Below are 19,254 nucleotides of genomic sequence, written 5' to 3' on the forward strand. Positions count from 1 at the left end.
AGATTTTTGGAGTTTGCTCACCCTCAGTCCCTAGGATAGAGGAGTCCTGTAGGGAGGGAGGAGCTCGTCCCTGGGCAGAGATGGGATGAGAGTATGTAAGGGTAAGGGTAAGGTTGCTAAGAATTGCTAATAGTTCGAGGAATCATTTTGTGTATTTTATCTGTTGCTGTGTGGTTTTTTTTTTTAAGACTAAAAATAAACCTTCCGATTTCAATACCCCTTGAGGACAGGGTTCACAAATGCTACTTACATCGTTACGTCGGCCGCCATATTACAACATGGGTCAACTTTTTTTCTTCACAGCGTTTTCCCACATAGTGTTGCTAAGTTATATTTTTCTCCCCAGCCTGTACCTGTTCGTTTCCACTATTGCCATTTTCATCAGGACCGTGAAATGACCAGTGGTACATCTGTTTTTGTGAGTTTGCAGATCGGTTGCACTGGTCTGTTAGCATCTCCATCGCCACACTCAGTGGATTTGCTGCCAGGTCCCTTTTTTGTTTTTTCCTTCCACACATTTAATGCCTGGCATTCCTCTATCTGGCACATTCGTGAAAAGTGACTCACAGACAACTGGCACAGTTGTCCTCTGTCACTTTTGTCCCTGTTGTCACCATTGAGTAGCATCTTGTGCGAACCAGTCAGCTGATAGAAGGTTCATCCTCTCCCAGTCCAACAGTTGATCAGGTCAGGGGTGCAGCTGGCCGCACTGACCTGACCTCCCTTCCAGATCCCTTTCTCAATACTTTTCGGATCCGGGAGCAGTGCCAGGCCCATTGATCTCTGGGAATGTAGATCACAGCTGTGCCCATGCTGATGCTTCTTCTGGATCCTCGAGGAGGAAGCAAATCTCTGGGTGTGTGCATGAGGGCTTTTCCAGAGAGGTGCTAGTGATGGGGGGAGACCCACCCTGCAGGGTACAACCATGCCTTGGGGTCCAGTCAGGCTGGTCTGAAGGAGAAAGGGGGCAGAACTGGAGCTTCAGCTTCATGCTAATGAGCGACCTTCAGCTTTATGCTAATGAGCCTTTATGCTAATGAGCGACCGGAAGAGTCACTGCCACCAGTGACTCTTGCCTTTCCCCCCCCTTGCTGGCCTGATTCCTGAAATGGGCAGAATAAACCCTCCCTTCCTTAAATGGCTTCTTGTCAGCTGCCTGTCACAAACATCGAATACAGTCTACTTCTCACTTCTCAACAAAGAAGACTGAAGTATTTCTGCCAAATGCCAATTATTTCCAAACATTTCTTTTTTTCTGTTCCATTCTTTGGTTGACAGTGGGGAGAGTCCTCTTCCTCTGTCTACCTCCCTGCCTGCCTGTTCTTTTGAAAAGCAGCTGTAGTCGTCTAAACTGATACCTAGGACTTTGATTTCTGAGATTGGGGGGGGGGGGGTTGACATAATAGCTTCAGATTATAACTCTAAAATGTACCATTAGGGCACATTTAAGTTATTATGCATGCATTGAAATGCAAATGTTAGAACCATTTGTATTTTAAGACAGTTTTGGTTTGTTTTGTGGGGTTTTTTGTTTGTTTGGTTTTTTTGTTTTGTTTTTTCATTTTTAAAGCAGACTTCTTAGTTGGCTCCCTAAGAAGTGTTTTGGCGTAGAAATGTGTTTTGTTTGGCTTGTACGCTGTTGTGGTATTTCCACCCCCTCTAAATTAGCTGCTAGCATTTTAAATTGAGATTTCACATGTTTTTCCGGGCTTTTTTTGTTTTTAAAAGATAGCAAGGCCTTCTTCTGAGAGTGAGAAGAAAGGCCTGGATAGATCTGCAGTGCATGCAGGTGAAGGTGCCTGCCCTGTGGGAGGCAGCTCTTCCTCCCTCTTCTTTCTGGGTCTGTGTAACACAAAACAGCAGTTCAGTCAGAAGCCCAGTGGCTGTGGGATGCCCTGTCTATCTCCTGTATAAAACAGACAGAGGCTCTGGCTTGTTAGCTGCTGGCCACCTAGCGCCCCACTATCCTTGGCAAGTCTCAGCCACTTTCTGTCTGGCATTTGGACTGCGTTTGAGTTTGCACCTGCTCAGTTAAGAGCTCAGCTAATCAAAAGTATACTTAGCGTTGGAAGGAGGACTGGAAGATGGCAGTTATTTTCCATGCTGTCCCCTTGGCGCAGACCGTCAGATCAGGATATGATTATCTCGTGCCCACAGTAGCAAGTGATGTTTCCTAGGACAGCATTCACCTGACAGGGTGGAAGGAGAGAACGTTCCACTGCTGCTGGTTGCTTGAGGTATCCTGAAAGTACAATGGCTGTATGATTGTGTTTGTCTTTTTTAGTTTGATGCCATGTAAGGAAGGACTACTCTGAGTCAGAGTCGGGTCAGTTGAGAGCTAAGCCTAACACCGCGGCTGTTTGTCACTGATGCTGTTCTGCTGTCATCATGTTAGTACCGGAAGGGGTGCTAGAGCCCTGGACTCCTCAGGTCTCGGGGGTCTTCTGTTGTGAATTCACAGTTAAATGCATTATTCCGGAGCTGAGATTGATAGGTGGTGCTGAGTTCAGGTCCCCAGCTCTGCCTCAGATGAGCTCTCTGTGCCTCAGCACCTTACTGTAAAGGCTTCATAGACTCTGGCTTCGTAGAGTTGGCATGAGGATTAGACCCAAATGCACATACAGTGCGTGTTCTCTGAAAATGTTAATTGCTTATTGTCTGATAGAGTTAGCCAGAGTCAGCATTTGAAACCCAAGAAATGATTGCATACCTAGCATTTTCCCTCCCTCAATTAAAGCGGGCCTTTAGGAGAGGGTTTGATCTGCATATTTAAAAAAGAAACTTACAGCAACTTGAGCCAAGTTGCTGGTTCATCTCTAAATGAATGCATTTACCTTACTCTTGGGGATATAAAGGAACTGTGGGGGGTTGGGGTTGGGGGCAGACAAGCTATTGTATCTCCTCCCTAAGATGTTCATTTTAATAAGTTTGGTCCAATTGTCAAGTAAATCTTGAGTATACCGAGGGTATAACGTGCTCTTAAAGGCAATGTTCTGTTAAAAGACTTTAAAAAGCAAGTGGAAAGAGGGACTATTATCTCCTTATTTTATGATAAATGTGGAAATGCAAATTAAAGTACTGGTAATGTCCTTCGATTGAGGGTCAGACTCTAGAAGCATCCATGCCTTTAGTAAGGAGAGGGTGGGAGGATGGGGTGTGGCTGCTTTGTAAAGCCCGGAGTCTCACTGGGAAGATGGCTTGCTGAAGTCCTTGCTGCAGTCTGAAATGAATTAAGTGATGGCTTAAGTTACCTGTGTCAGAAGTGATGTGGGTCATAGCAAAGGAGAGAGAGGACAGGAAAAACAAGGGGCGTCTGTGGTAGGATTGTCGGTCAGGTGGGAAGGATGAAGACATGATGAGTGTCTTGAGTAATCTTGAATTGGCCGGGGCCTAGAGGGGAAAGTGAATTTCCTGCTTCCTTTTGGACTTTTAGGGGCTCCGAGGCATCCAAGTACACATGCAGCATCCAAGAATTTCCACATGGGTTTGGGAGCCGACTTGAGTGGATTTGTGTAGATAAGCACACACTAGTCTGGTAAATGGTTAGTCCGTAACTGGGCGGGGGCCAATTCCGTGAAACAGATTTGGAAGTCATTAGTGTCTGAGTGGTGGTGGAAGCCACAAGAGCGGATAATATTCCTGGAGGGGGGAAAAGGGTGAGAAGAGCCAGCCATCACCACGCTGAGGAGTGCTTCAGATTATTTAACACAATCTTCACGTGTGTTGTATGTAACCCATGGGGCTGAAGCAAAGGATTCTAGCCATGTACCAGGAAGATGATTAACACCCAGCTACTGAAAACAAATTCATCCAGAATGAGTGATTCAGAAGGGAACATTTTCCATTACAGGTGAAGAAGTATTTTTACTCAAGGAATTGCTACCTTCACAACCCAAGCGTTAGGTGAGATTTGGAAAGACATGATCCTTGGTATTGGTGGGGGAACAGACACAGCCATGTTAGCTCTCTGTAATCCAAAAGTCAGAAAGCTGCAACCTTTTAACTTGGGAACTTGAAATGCCAGCACGCCGCCACAGTGGGGAAGGCTGCACCTGGCAGGCTACAGTCAAAATGCAGAGTCACCAAAAACCTTGTGTAAGATTCCCATTTCATACTCAGTATGAGATGTGAAAGAGCCTCAGGTCTGTATCTGGACTCCCTTCTCTGAGATAGTTCATTATACACGGGTGCTGCCAAGCTGCGAAAGAAGACCAGCCCAGACCCTGAAACATTTCAGCTTCTACCCGGTTGGATGCCGTGGATGTGACCCATTCTGAGGAATGGGAATATCCTCGATTGTTTTGGATGTAAGCTTTGTTCATGCTTAATCACACAGGAATGTCCTCCGGGTTACTTATTCACTTATTTTCCTTAACTTTATATCTGTGATAATGAGCACCAGTGCACATGCATGAATATGCATGTGTGGAGGTCAGAGGTCAACCTCTGGCGTGTCCCTCGGGAGCTGTCTACCTGGAATTTTGACAACAATGTCTCTCAGTGGGACCTGATCCTCTCAGATGCCCAAGAGCCCTAGTATATCCGCCTGTCCAGCATTGAGAGCGTAAGAGTGCCTCACCGTGACCATGGATTTACATGGATGGCAAGGATTGAACTCAGGGCCTCATACTTGCACTGCACACACTTCACCGGCTGAGCTATCTCCCTAGCTAGGTAGTATAATAATAATAGAGTGTTTCGCTCTTGCAGTTCATTTGTTTGGTAGTGATAGTGTTGGTGTACAGGCAATTCCACTGGCCTGCTGCCTAGGACCAGGGGAAGGAACGGAGACAGGTAGGGAGCAGAGCCATGAGAACAGACAGAGGGGGCAGAGAAGGAGAGAGAGGAGGGCCATGTGTGGAGAACGGAGAGAGAGCTAGGATGTCGGGAGGTCCTTTTTTATCTGCTGTCCTCACTTCTCTCTCCCTTTTCTCAGTAAACCCCCTTTACACCAGATCTGCTGCATGGCGTAATTTCTCAGGGGGGTACACCTGGCGTGGGCCCACCAGAGGTACCCCCTCGCCATGTTATATTTCATAAGAGATGCAGTAATATTCATTGAGGCACTTGCATGCCAGTCACCCTTACAGCTTGGCTGAAGCTTGGGGGTGGGGGTGTTGGAGCTTCCAGCCCTGAAGGGTGGGAAGTATTCCAGGCACTGAACACTGACTGGGAGACATCGCAAGGAACAGCCCATAGGAGCTAGGGTGTGCGGGAGGTGCTGAGACCAATTGGCGTGTGTCTTGTTTTGGTCTGGAGGAGGCCCACAGTCAATCATCCAGAAGAGCCTTGTTCACCACATGTAACGAGCTGTATGTAGAGACCAGGGGAAGCCTTAAAGGATTTTCATTCTTGTTTTGATATTCTGGAATGGATAACAGACAGGCTTTTGAATGAGCCAAAAAGCCTCAACAGAATGAAAATTAGCCAACCTGACGTGAAAGATCTTGAAAAAACAACAACAACAACAACAACAAAAAAAATCTCAAAGACATGTGTGCTAGTTCTTGAAAACTGAGATAAACTGAAGCAAAAAATAAACAAAAATATTCTATTTAAATCATAGACCAACACGTTCTTTCAGGGACTGAATATCCTATAATATTCATTCACAGTGATATGTGCTTTTAAAATATTGCAAAGGTTGAATTTCACTGTTGTCCTTTTCTGCAGAATGCTGGTTAAAGTCTGATGCAGTGGAATCCCTCAGCACTCTCGTGCCCAGAGTTCTGTATTAATGTTTTCATAGTATCCTAGTCAGAAGAGTTACCCAACAATCTGAAATTGCCAAGTCAAACCATGTTAATAGGTCATCGATGACCTAGACCATAAACACTGATTAGAGAAATCCATGTGTGTTACCTCAAAAGGGAAAATAATGTCCCTGTTTCCTTCTCCCAGGGCCACACTCACTGAGGTGACATGTGAACCCGTTGGGCACAGCACAGTTTCTCAGACTTCGGAAACAGACTTCACACTACCCTCTTTTCCATTGGCACGTACATCTTTGGGGATGATCCTTTGGGTTTATTCCATCAGTCACCAAAGATATACTGTCACTGAAGGACATCTAACACGACCAAATGTGGAAGCCCAGTAGCACCGGGCCAAGGCTCTTAGAAGCATTGGGTAGATAACTGCTTTTCCAGAAAGTCAGCCAACCCCGTGATAACCCTGTCAGTTTGCTTTGGTACCTGGGCTTGCCTCAGTGCATGCGCAGTAAGCCATACCTCTAACTTCCATTCCGTGTGCGGGCAACACTTGGGATGTGATATGGCTGAACGAGAAGAGCAGTGTGAGGACCTGGTCTTATGCTTGTGGGCCAGCCCCTGCGCCGCTCTGGCGGAGATGCGACTGTGCAGACATCAGCACTGCCCTTTTTGTAGAGCCTCCACAGCGGCCATGAGCACATCATTCCTCCTGCTAGATTTTTGGTACAGCAGCCTGAGGAGGTTATAGAAATGGATGCAGAGGGAACCTTCCAAAGAGGAACAGGCAGAAGGCATGGGGAGGCACAGTTTCCCTTCTGGTACAGTCTGGAAGGAGATCCCTGCTGGACTTGGAGTGCAGTTTGGAGTCCTGTTTTCCTCAGCCCCCTCCTCCTTCCTTTCCCCTATTTCTTCTCCTCCCCCATCTCTTGTCTTTCATACTCCCTGCCTTGTTTCTGTAAGCCTGGTTCTTCAGAACCCTCCAAAGAACAAACAACGGGGGATACACCTCTGGCGGTCTTAAGGGTCTTGATAATTGAATGCATTTTATCTTATCAGCCGCTCATTCTGTGTTTTCATCAAGTCTGAAAACAGTTATTTATATTTCGAAAATGTTCCTTTCAATTTTCCAGTGTTAAGAAGTCTGGTGTGCATTGCCCAGTAAAGAATTCTAGTGGGAACCGGTGCGGGTGTCTCCTGCACAGTGTCACCAGCTGAGGTGATGGTACTGATGGTACTGTCAGGCCCCTGCGGTGCAGGGTTGGGTGTATGTACAGATGCACTTGGCGAGCTCCCCAGAGTTGTGCTTCTGGACGGAGAATCCTGGAGTGGAGCGGGAAGGTATCCTCCCATTGCTTGGGTGTATGTACAGATGCACTTGGCGAGCTCCCCAGAGTTGTGCTTCTGGATGGAGAATCCTGGAGTGGAGCGGGAAGGTAACCTCCCATTGCTTGGGTGCCTTGTGACCTCTGTGACGTGCTCCTCTGCTTTCCAGTGGGTTAGGGCTGCTCTCCCAAGTTTCTAACTAGGTGTAGTTTTTCCTGTGAATCACAAGAGGGTGTCTCACCGAGGTGGAGCTAGAAGATGCTCTGGGCAGCAGACTCCCTCAGACTCTTCCTGCCGTACCAGGGTTAAAGGCCTATATGCCCAAGGCTCACATCCTGAAAGGTACGGGAACACTCTGATCCCGTTAGGTCCTCCCTCCCTCCAGCTTCCTCTCTCCCCTCCCCCCTCCCCCCAAATAAAAATAGGAAAACCAGAAACCGACTAAACAAACTCTATTAGGACCATAGCTTCTGGCTCAAGCTTCACTTTTCTCAGCTCACTTTTCTGATTAGCCTCGGCAGAGAATCCAAAACCTCATGGTCCTGGAGCCAGAATCTGAGCTGCTGAGTACAAACCAAGGCAGAGTATATGCACAGATTCACCGCCTCTCTGGAAGGAACTCCAGGCTTCCGGTCACACTGTGGACAGACAAGTGCCGAGCCACCTGGGGCCAGGCTCCATCCAACCCCGCCCTGGGCGTCAAGACCCCTGAACTTGATGTCAGAGTGTACATTAAGGACAAAGCCAGACTTTCTTCTTTCCATGTAACAGTTGGATACGTTGGTTCTATATAGTAACTTGGCTTCAACAGAAGGGTTTAAGAGCACACTTTAAAATCTTTTAAGATAACCAAACATAGGAAATAATCTTGCCAGGTATTCAGTCTGAAGGTGTCCTTTGCTTGGAGTCCAGAACACTTAAAAGTTAGGGATCGGTTGCCCGTGTTTAAAAATCTGAGTGTTCCTTAAGAAATCCCAGGTTGCTGTGTCATCTTGAAAATCTAATGAACTTAGCAAAGCATACCTGCTGGCTCCCTCCTTTAACTGGCTGGGGACTGTGGTTCCCACCTGCCGTATGCTATTTGTTTTGGCCACCAGATATTTGTAGTAGCTCTGTGGCTGCTTCAAGAAATAGCAGTGGGGTCGGGGATATGGTGGGATGTTAGAACACCGGTCACAGAATAAATCCTTAATGTGTTGGGTTCTGCCAGAAGTGAGGAGAGAGATGTTTCCTAGCACCACTCTTATCTGGGAGGTACATTGGAAGGTTCTAGCCATGTTGTTACTCCGATCCTCGAATGAGTTCATTTGAAAGTCCAGGTTGGAAGAGAAGTTGAATGTGTTATTATTATGTTGTGATGCTCGCCCAAAGGACTTGGTCCCAGTGTTCTAACTAAGTAAACCTTAAGACAAAGCACCATCTTCTGTATTGCCTGCCTATCTTAAGTTGAGCAGGCCTTACCTGCACATTGGTTTCCTTCTGCTGGATCACCTAATCCTAACGCACAGTGCTCTACCTGTGCTTGGTCTGTAGCAGCCAGCTGGCTACCCAACCCAGCATTCTGCACTGCCTGCTCCTGCTGGCAGGAATGGGGCACTGCATTCCGAGCCTGCTGGGGCCAGTAAACAGAACTTGCCTCTGGGCTGCACTGGTGGAGGCCGAAGCCAGAAGGATTAAGTGATTTGCCCTCAGTCACACTGCTAATTAGTAATGGAGCCAAGATTAGAGTCCCTGTCTGGCAGCACCTGGTCCTGAGCCCGTCCTTGGCCACCTCCTCCCAGCCCCTCTCATCCCTTCTTCCTGGCATTGCAATGGAACCTGAGTTTTCCTTCTAGAGTAACCGTAAGCTGCTACTGAGGCATTCTTTCAACATACGTTCCGCCAGTTGGTGGTATAGTTTGTGGTCATTCAAGCCATTCTGCACAGCCGGGTAATTCTGTAACCTCAGCAACAGGCACAGTGGACATTCTGTGAATACATTTTCATGCTAATAAGTGTGCTCAGGGACATTGGGATTGACAAGAACTCGCTCGCTCATCTAGAAAATAAGCAAACCCTCCAGAAGTGTGTACTTGTGGGTTATAATGTCATGAGGTATCTAAGATTCACTTCTGTGCCTTTTCACTCGACAGTAGCCAAGAAGAGAGTTCCTTGTTCTGTCAGTGACACATGTCTTCTCTCTTGGACTTTAGTTACTCAGATGTTGGATCTTTTTTTATTATCAAGTCTCCATCTCTCATCCAGTTCCTATTTTTGTTTCATGGTTATCCAGTATTTTATATTTTCAAAGGGAGGTGGAGAAATCACTCAGTGGTTAAGAGCGTCTGCCACTCTTGTAGAGAATCTGAGTTCCCATCCCAGCACCCATGGGATGCAGCTTAAAACTGCATGTGACTGTAACTCCTGCAGGTCTGACATCATCTTCTGGCATCCTCAGGTAGCCATATGCATGCAGAGACATGTGGAGGTACACACGCACACACACATGCTTGCACATGTGCGCGCGCGCGCGCACACACACACACACACACACACACACACACACACACACACACACTTTTAAATGTAACGTCTTTTAAAATGTGACATCAGCCAATACACTTACCTTTGTAGAGCTATTTCTGTTTCCAATTGCTCTAGTTATGACAAGGCCGTCTTGCTTTTATGGCTGTCCCTGGGCTTATAGGAAACTCTGTGTAGTTTTTGGCTTTTCTCTTTTATTAACTTTCTAATAAAAAAAATATCCATGCAAACAAAAACTACCACATACTGAGATTAAAGCAGCCCTCAGGTCTCTAAGTCTCAGCGAATGTCTGTATAGTTCTCCATACCCTACTGTAGAAATATTTGTAACGTTGTGTTGCTGCTTTATTTACCATAGCAAAAAATGATAATCAGCTTAGTTGTACATCAACAGATGAATTAATAATGAAAATTTGGGGTGCGTGTGTGTGTAATGGAATACTATTCAGCTCTAAAGAAAAATGTGATCTTCAGAATTTTGCAGTTCTCCATGTTGGTCGTGGTCTGGGACGTGTTCTGGGAGACGTTTCTTAGCATCACTCTTATCTGGGAAGTACATTGGAAGGTTCTAGCCATGTTGTTACTCCGTTTCCTTGTTTATCTCGAGTATCCCTCACACTTTAGACATTCGTGTGTTTTGTGGCCCTTGGTTCTCTGTGCAGTGTGAAGCCAGGCACTGTTAGGTCTGACAGGATGTCAGTGCAGTGGAAGGCTTTGTTAGCTGTGGCTGTGGCTGGGCTGTGGGAGGGGTGCAGTTATTCTAGGGGATCTGGGTTCAGTAGCAGAACCACCTGTGTCTGTGTGAGCTCCTTGGTTCTCCTGGGCAATGTTTTAAGTTCTGTAGAAGGAGGCCTCTCTTTGGGACGTGTCGTGGAAGCACATTAACACTTGGCTGGAAACAGATCTTTGAACCCTTTAGTTTGCACCTCCTATCTCGTTGCCTGCTTCTTCATGTGCCCGGGGATGACTTACATCATCCATCCACCATCGGTTAGCCACTAATCTGGTCACTCTTGATTCCCTCACACGGTACTCTAAGCATATAGCCCTGACCACGGGCTTTGCACATTTCAACTGCTTCTCGTGTGTTTAATCACTACAGTTGCACCTCAGGTTTGCAGAGGAGTGCCCAGTTATCGATTGGCTGGGGTCCTGTGCAATATATTTGGGGCTACCTAGTAAGTGGAGAGCTAGGCCTCCCTCCCAATCTGTGCTAACTTCCTCTATTAGCAGTATTAGGGTAGAGTGGATGCATGAGTGTTCAGGTATAATCTCAAATGGGAAGCCGGATGTTGGACTGTTGACTGTGGCGACAGCATCTCTAAGCAGCTTTTGATATCCGACAGCCAGAGTAGCAGAGTTTGGCTTCTCTACTCAGGAGTGTGCGGCATGCTTCGCTGTGTGTCGTGTCATGACTCCATCTGCTGTTGTGCACCCAGAGTGAGGTGTGTCTTCTGGGCCATTTGAACAGCCTCTGTATTCCTTCTCTCTCATCCTAGGACTGACTGAATAGCACGGACAATGGGAGCTTTCTCATGGTGGAGACAGCCATCTTGGATGGCGGACAATAAAAGAGGGAGGATGACTCCAAGCCTGCCATGGCTCCTGTCGGCTCTGACTCTTCTGCATCTGATGATGCACGTGAATGGTCTTAAGAGAGGTAAGTGATCCTCACAGCAAACCAGAGAGTAGCCCTGTTTCTCTGCTGACCTCTTCTGGGTACTGCTCACCATCCATTTCTCTGCATTTCTTTTCCCGTGTGTTTCTGGTTGCTTTTTAAAAGCCCCTTTATTAAAGGGCAATCAAAATATTCCTTTACCCTATACAAATAATAAAGCATAATTCTTGTACAGGGCTGCCATTCCTTTAGGATACAGTTCTCTGAGTTTTGACAATACACATCGGCTCACCACAGGCACCATCAAGATCTGGCTCTGTTCCAGAACACAGAAAATGCCCACTGTGTCCCAGTCGCCAGCTCTTTCCGCCCTGCCCCGCCCTGCCCAGCCAGCCATGCTCTGGTCTGTCTCAAATGTGTTTTAAGAAAGTTTTCTAAATGGAATCGAAAATCCCTTCCTGTGCCCCTTGTGTCTTATTTTAAAACTTTAAGAATGTTTCTGCAGATACCACCTGGCTTATTTCTGTGAGGGGTGTCATCCGGCTGCCCACTGACTTTGTCCTCATGGGATTTACACAGTGAAGCAGACCGCTTCCCCCAAGGTTATTGAGTAAATAACTTGATTGTGATTAACTGCTGGCTCCTAATGCTAGCATTTCTAAGGCATCTCTGCTTTTTTTTTTTTTTTTTTTTTTTTTTTTTTTGCCTTATTTGGATTTGTAATTTATGGCAACAGTGAATATCATGCCTGTAATTCACATGTGAAGCGCAAATAACACGCTTCTCTTATTTAGGGTTAGGGTTGGCTCTTCCATAGATATTACAGAGTATAAGATAATGTCTAGTTTTCTCCTTCCTCCTTTTGCTCCTCTTCCCTGTCTCTTGTTCCTCTTTCAGTCTGTGCCCCTCCCCTTTCCCTCCCCTTTCCCTCCCCTTTCCCACTCTCTGTGTTCTCTTCCTTTCTCCTTATTCCAGGGTGACTTTTCATTGCATCATTCTTATGCGCACACATTCCGTGACTGCCCGTCATGGCACAGTGTGGATAAAGACTCTCAGGACGTAATCTCCTGAGTTGTTTCTTCCCCATTGTTTAAGCCACACATAAAAGAATACTTTCTGTAGGTCAGTGGGAGTTCACTATTTGGATGTAATGGGCTTTGCAATAACGAAAAGATTGACCGTGGCTTCCCATGGAGCTGCGGTCTGCTGCGAGCAGTGTAGCAGCCCCAGATAGGTGGGTCTGCAGATGTGGGATAGACCTCAAGGTTTTCTGCGATATTTTTTTTCCTTAGAGGTGAAGTGTTTGCTTATAGTATGAGCTACTATTCCACTACCCCATTATAGTTGGCTTTTTAATTTCAAAAACAGAACATTCTCTCTCTCTCTCTCTCTCTCTCTCTCTCTCTCTCTCTCTCACACACACACACACACACACACACACACACACACACACACACTTCTTAGTTGACTGCAGTTCTTTGTCTAGGGGTGGGGCCTCCTTCCTGAGCGGTCTCCCATGCTAACATATCTATCCGTATCTTCCTTGTTCCATCATGCCTAGCCAGCCATGGTGAGACCTCCAGGCTGTAGCCTCTGACATTTCTGGGAGATGCAGTCCCACAGCAAACTCCCTGTTCCCCCATCTCTTACACTCTTTCCACCCTCATTTCTCCAGTGGGCCCTGAGCCTAGGTGCCAGAGTTGTGTTGTAGACATATCCATTAGCCCTGGTCTCCTGAGTTCTTCCTTTGGATCTGTTGCAATTCGATGCAATGGTCACTGTCACAAAGAGAAGGTTTCTTGATGAGGGATGAGGACTACATTTACCCGTGGGCATAAGGACAGATGTTTACAGTGCAGTTAGGGATTGTGCTGGCTTAGTGACAGTTGTAGGTTCTCCTACAATATCCTTGACTTTGGTAGCCCAGGTCGTTGGTTAGATTCCCAGTGGCAGGCATGGCTTCCCTCTGGTTGAGTGGGTCTGAAGACTAGTTAGAGAGCTGTTGGTTACTGCCAAGGTAGCTGAGAGTGGGAGAAATAGTTTTGCCCAGGGAAGAGCATACCAGTCGGTTAACCAGGAGCAAATGGTGAGCCCTGAAAACCACATAAAAGTAATATTATGTGGACTACACAGGTTTGGTTGTATTTAAGGATTCAAAAATATGTATATGCATATAGGCATACACACATTCAGATGCATACACACATGTAAATGTAACAACAATTAACAACAATTGAAGAGAGAAAGGCCATGAAAGAGAGAGCAGGTGTTGGGAGGTATACACAGGAAGGTTTGGAGGGAGGAAAGGGAAAGTGATGTGGTTGTATTATAATCTTAAGTTTTGAAAAGTATTTTTAAAAACCCACAAAAGTTTAGAAAAGCACCCATAAAGTAATATCTAGTGACTGAGGCCTTTCTTCCTAGAGAGTGGCCCTCTGGGGGCCAGTACTTGTCTCACCACTGAGACACTGCCCCTCAGCGTGCCGGAGAGTCACCACGTGTGCTCTGTATCATGCATGTACATGTCATTTTTCCTTCTTTAGGGGTACAACAAGATCTGAAATGCACAACCAACAATATGCGAGTGTGGGACTGCTCATGGCCAGCACCCCTCGGGGTCAGCCCTGGAACTGTTAAAGACATTTGCATTAAAGACAGGTATGAAGTCCTGGGGTTCCCCTGAAGCTGTAACCGGGAGCTTCTTTCCCAGCTATTTTTTAGTGCAACAGTTTTGTTCTTGGACTTTTTAAAGGACGTTTGCACTCAGTCCTCTTTTAAAAATTCCAAGTCTTGCTTTAGTCCAGACAGAAACTCGATCTTCTAGCCAGAAGCGCTTTTCTTTCGCTGTGTACAGTGTGAAGGCGGGGTACCACCCACCATGTTCTGATCTGCTCAGGGGGGTTTACAGGGCTACCCCAAGCCATTGTCTGCCTGTAGCAGGTTCGTCTGTGCCTTATAGAATACGCCAGAAACAGCAGCTACACACATCGGCGTTGACTCTAGGGGGAAGTGGGCTGGCTATGGGCAGTCTCGGGCTGGTGCGGTTGTCAGTGAGCCTGTCCTTCTCATCAGGTTTCTTTGCCATCTCTTGTCTGGAGTCTAATGGCTTAGGAATCTCATGCTACATGAGGAACAGCCCTTAGGTCTGCATTTGAAGAAGCAAGAAGGAAAAGGAAGGATGACTTTGTATTTAAAAGGCTCATAAGAAGTCTCATAAAACACCTACCCTGGCCAGATCTAGTCAGATGGCTGATACTACTGGCTCCTCTAGAGGCTTGGAGATGACTTCTCCTTGGCGGATGACAAAGTTCAGCAGGCACTGAGTCCACATTATTAAGAAGGAGGGTGAATGGGCCTTGGGTAGTAGGGGAAGGCTCTCAACATCACCTCATAGCTCAGGTAACCTTGGGTGGGCTTCACACATTGCTTCCTAGAGGGGAGGCCCACACAGTGTCTCTTGCTTTTCCCGAATCCCAGCAGGACAGTGAATTACTTAGCAAAGCCCCACAGGTTTAGCAGGCTTATTTCCAAGTCCCAGTTTATGAACAAGTGGTCCTGACATAAATGGAAACATGTTTAAGCAGAGCCAGACATCCCCCTTTGGACATTTACCAAGCACTGATGCAGACACCAGGATGGCGTGTCCGTTAAGACACGTTAGAGTACATTGCAGAAAGAGCCTTCAAACCTTTATGTTTTGCTTATGAGAATGAAGGGCTGTTTTCTGCTCAAGTTCTGGTGTCAGCTGTGATTTTCACCTTGAACCTCTTCTTATTATGAGGTCATTGGAAGGGGACAAAAAAGGACATAGCCTGTGTTGGCTTTTAGAACTTTCTTCATTGAGTGGGTAACTGAATTTGCTTCAGATTTTTCTGGCCACATACTGTCACATGGCCACTCCTTGTTTTCCAAGGGACAGAGGATGGTCTTATCTTGAGTCCTAGGGAGGAGATCTGGAACTTTGGGTAAATGAATGCTGGCTGTGGTACACTGGGGAGAAAGTTAGGTCCTGCTCACCAGTGGCTCACAACAGATCCCAGCAGCACTGTGGGTGGCTTGCTGGCCGAGGTGTAAAGTGACTTAGAAAGGAGCAGAAACCATGGAATATGTTAGAAGACACCCGCGCAGGAAGAGAGTGAGACCTTGTACCCAGGATAAACTAATGAACCAGTGTGATTTGGAGAATTCTAATGGTCTCCGGTTATAAGAAGTAAGCCCAGGGCATCAAGTCCAAAGTCCTAAGCAATGAAGAGAGAGGGCTGTGCCCCGTGCTGGATGAGAGATGCAGGAGACCTGAAAGTTCTTATTAGTAAAAAACATTGTGAATGTGAGTGTGCCCCATAGAGATTCAAAGGGCGGTGAAACCAGAGAGGAAAAACAGCGGTTGTCTGTGAGACTCAGAAGGGGTCGGAAGTCTTCCACATCCGAATGGATAAGGCCTTGTTGAAGTTAACTGTGAGCCCAGTGGGTAAGAAGAGAGGGTGTGTGCACAGGGCCAGTTTCACTTCCACTATGGCCTCTGATGAGCCCTGCTTCCACTATGAGGCACTAGGTGATGTGCCCTTCATATTCTGTGCTAAAGGGAACTGGCGAGGTTGAGGTAGGATTTGAACAGCGTGCGAACCTCGAGGTTCCTCTGAGCCACGCCTGCTTGCTCTGTGCGTTCTGGCGGGCCAGTTAACTCTTCCTCATGTTACTGCTTGCTTGTTGCATACAGTACATACGAGCCAACATTACACAGAAGCGTAGGGCATTTTCCTTAGCGCTTCTAATGTTTACCAGGCTTTTGTGAGCGTGGCACTGTTTTTATCTGCCGTTTAAAGCCCCCTTTCTTCATTACAGGCCCCATTCCTGCCATCGACTAGAGACAACAAACGTTAAGATCCCAGCTCTTTCACCCGGTGATCACGAAGTAACAATAAATTACCAAAACGGCTTTCAGAGTAAATTCACACTGAATGAAAAAGATGTTTGTAAGTATTTAAAAGAAAGCTCTGTTCTATTCATTATCATCATCCGCTTTTGCTTTTTTCCCTCCGGACACAGGAGCTTGCCATGTAGCTCAGGCTAGCCTTGAACTTGTGATTTCCAGCCTCAGGCCCAGAGGATCGGGCTCAGCGGTGTGGTGACACACACCGGCTGGAAATTAATCTTAAGTGAACAAAGTCACCGTTGATGCTGTGGTGCTGGGTCGCTGTGATTCGTTGAATTATGTTACTGCTGCCGTTCACTCTGCATCCTTGCTGGGGAAGGGAACAAATGTATCTTCCAGTCAAAGTAGAAGAAGTGGAGGTCCTTCCCTCTCTCTGTCGCTATCCTAGCTCCCTTAGCCTCGATGCCTGCACGTAGCATTTCTTGGGTGTACTTTGTTCTAGGAGTAGTCACTGACCGCCCCAGCGGTGATCCTGGCCCACTGTCCACTCACACTTGCGAGTGCTGTAGTCCTTCGTGGCAAGTTCCCTCAGTTGAATTCATAGTCCGTCCATTGTGTAGTTCGGTGCTTACTATGTGTCTTCGTCATAGGAAGTGTGTTCTGTGAGGGAAGGGACAGGGACCTTGTGTTTTGTACTGTGTACAGGCAATTGGCAAGGGTCTCCTACATGAACACCTAGGACACTGACTGGCCACTAGTGTAGAGGACAAACAGAGGCAACTCCGGCAGACAGGCTTAGAACTTGAATTTCACAGGTTTCTCTCATTGCAGCAAAGAGGTCTGTGAGCTTTTCACCATTGAGAGGTTGGCGTCATGGTAACGTGGTGAGCTGTGTAAGACTGTTTGGCAGGGGGAAGAAGATATAGTTAACTCTGATTTGTCCACTTCCGTGGAGTGTATGTATTGAAAAGATCTATGTCAGACAGTCTTTCCTGATTGCTGGGGTGGTGGTGGTGGTGGTGGTGGTGGTGGTGTTCAGTCCCCAGAGCTCACACATAGGTGGAAGGAGAGAATAGATCCCACAGCTTGTCTTCTGCCCTGCACACGGGTGGGGGTGGGGTGCTAGCTGAGCCATTTTGTCATTGCAAATTCCTTTCTATCTGGAAAGTTCTGAGCTTCTAAAGAGCAGGTTAAAACTGTTCCCGGATGTACATTTTAGTCCTTTTAGTCCAAAAGATGGCAGTTCACGGCCCCCCTGGGCAGCTTGCTTTGCCATTACAAAGAGAAGGAAAAGACAAGTGGGTTTTTGTCTTTTAGATACTTTCATTTGTAATCATGGCCTTCCTTGTCTCTCAGTGAAGATAGGGATGATGACCCACCTGCTAAAGAGTAAATTACATGGATTTCTTAGGGAAGGGAGTATCTTGTCTTTCTTTCTTTTTCTTTCTTTCTTTCTTTCTTTCTTTCTTTCTTTCTTTCTTTCTTTCTTTCTTTCTTTCATGTTCCATATATATGTGTATATATATATATATATAAACGTTTTATTTAAAAGTAAATCCAATGATAAAATCATACAGTGTATTTTGATCACATCTTTTCTCTCTCCTAAATTCTCCCAGATCCCCAGTTCCCTACTTAGTCAGTTCATGTGAACCAACAAAAAAAAAAAAAAAAAAAAAAAAAAAAAAAAAAAAAAAAACCCTAAAATTAAAACAAACTGGAAAAAATAAAGAAAAAGAAAATCAAGAAAAAAACAAAAAAACAAAAACCAAAAAAGCACGCACAAAAAACCCCATGGAGTTCATTTTGTTTTAGACAGCTGCTCCCGGGCTTGGGGCCTGCCCTGGGGTATAGTTGATACGCCCAGTGACACTCTACTGAAGGACACCCATTTCCGATTTCATCAATTGCAAATGGTTTCTTGGTTAAGGTGGAACTTTGTGTCCACTTCCCCTTCTCAGTGCTGGGATTTTGTCTGCTTTGAACCTGTACAGGTCCTGTGCTTGCTGCCACAGCCTCTGAGTTCACATAAGTCAGGTGTGTCTGAAGGACATGTTCCCTTCAAGTCAGGGCACCACCACCCCTGGTTCTTACGGTCTTCTCACCTCTTCTTTTTCACAGATCCACAGTCCTTGTTGGGAGGGTTTAGACATCCCATTTATGACTGAGTGCTCTAAACTGTCTCACTCTGTGCACGTTGTCCAGTTGTGGGTGTCTGTATTAAGTACTGTCTACTGCAAGAATGAGCTTCCTGATGAGTATCAATCAAGCAGCGCTGTGGTCTGTGGGTATAGCAATACATCGTTAGGAGTCATCTCACTGCTGTGATCCTTTAGTAGAACAGTAGCAGCAGGTTTCCCCTAGGGCCCACGGCCTACTAGTCTCAGGTTAGTGGCTACTCTAGAATGTCACATATGGGTTCCCTCTCATGGGATAGGCCTTAAAAATCCAATCAAAATAGGGTTGGTTAGATTCATGCCCTACTGCACCAGTCTACCATACAGGTAGGTTGCTGGTAAGTCACAGGGCTTGTATTTGGAAATTTACGATAACTTTTCTCCTCCAGTAGTGTGCAAACGTCTCCTGCAGTAGCATAAATGCTAGTCAGTGGGGAGGAAGGTGCTAGTTGGGTACAACTCAGTTTCCCCATGTTCAATGGCACAAGGACGTCATGTCTTTAGCAGATAGGGCCTTACCATTAAGTTATAGAGAAAAACTGCAGAGTTGGCAATCATCTGGGATGTTTGCTGGTGGTGGTGGTGGTGATATGTGACTTCTTTGGCAATGACTCAATAAGATATAAGCCAATTTTTAGTATTGGAGGTGTTACTTGTTGGCACAATATGTCTAGTTGGGGCATTGTCTCCCCCCTTTATATGGTGACTCCATTCCTTTGAATTCCATTCATATGTGTGTTTTAGAGAGCTCCTGCACTAGTGGGGCTCTATGGCTGATCAAAAGGCTCCAGTGTTAGTTGTAGGAGGGAGGCCTTCCTATTGGGTTAAGCATTGCTGCAGAGTGCCTGTGTCATCATGTTTAACTCACTGCGCTTTGATGTCATGAATCCCAGCCTTGACTGCTGCTGGCTCTGCCCTGGTTGTGCTGGCACCTGAACCAGCTCTCTCCAGGCACCAGGTCTACTTTGTGTTTCTCACTTATCCTTGCTTTCGCACGCAGCTACCACTTCAGGGTTCTCTGTGACGCAT

At 46.3% G+C, this 19,254-nt stretch overlaps 1 protein-coding gene across 5 annotated transcripts in view; it reads left to right on the plus strand.

Annotated features, from left to right (window-relative positions):
* Lifr (LIF receptor subunit alpha) overlaps positions 1-19,254 on the plus strand; it is a 68,571-nt gene that overhangs the window by 14,659 nt on the left and 34,658 nt on the right. For all 5 annotated transcript variants that reach the window (XM_006232029.5, XM_039103223.2, XM_063282627.1 and 2 more), the window contains 3 exon segments: positions 11,057-11,217; positions 13,719-13,833; positions 16,018-16,148. In XM_006232029.5, coding sequence (XP_006232091.1) covers positions 11,079-11,217; positions 13,719-13,833; positions 16,018-16,148 — 385 coding nt within the window. In that variant the 5' untranslated portion in view covers positions 11,057-11,078.

The sequence above is a fragment of the Rattus norvegicus genome, chromosome 2 (genome assembly GCF_036323735.1).
Source record: "Rattus norvegicus strain BN/NHsdMcwi chromosome 2, GRCr8, whole genome shotgun sequence".
Classification (NCBI taxonomy): Eukaryota; Metazoa; Chordata; class Mammalia; order Rodentia; family Muridae; genus Rattus; species Rattus norvegicus.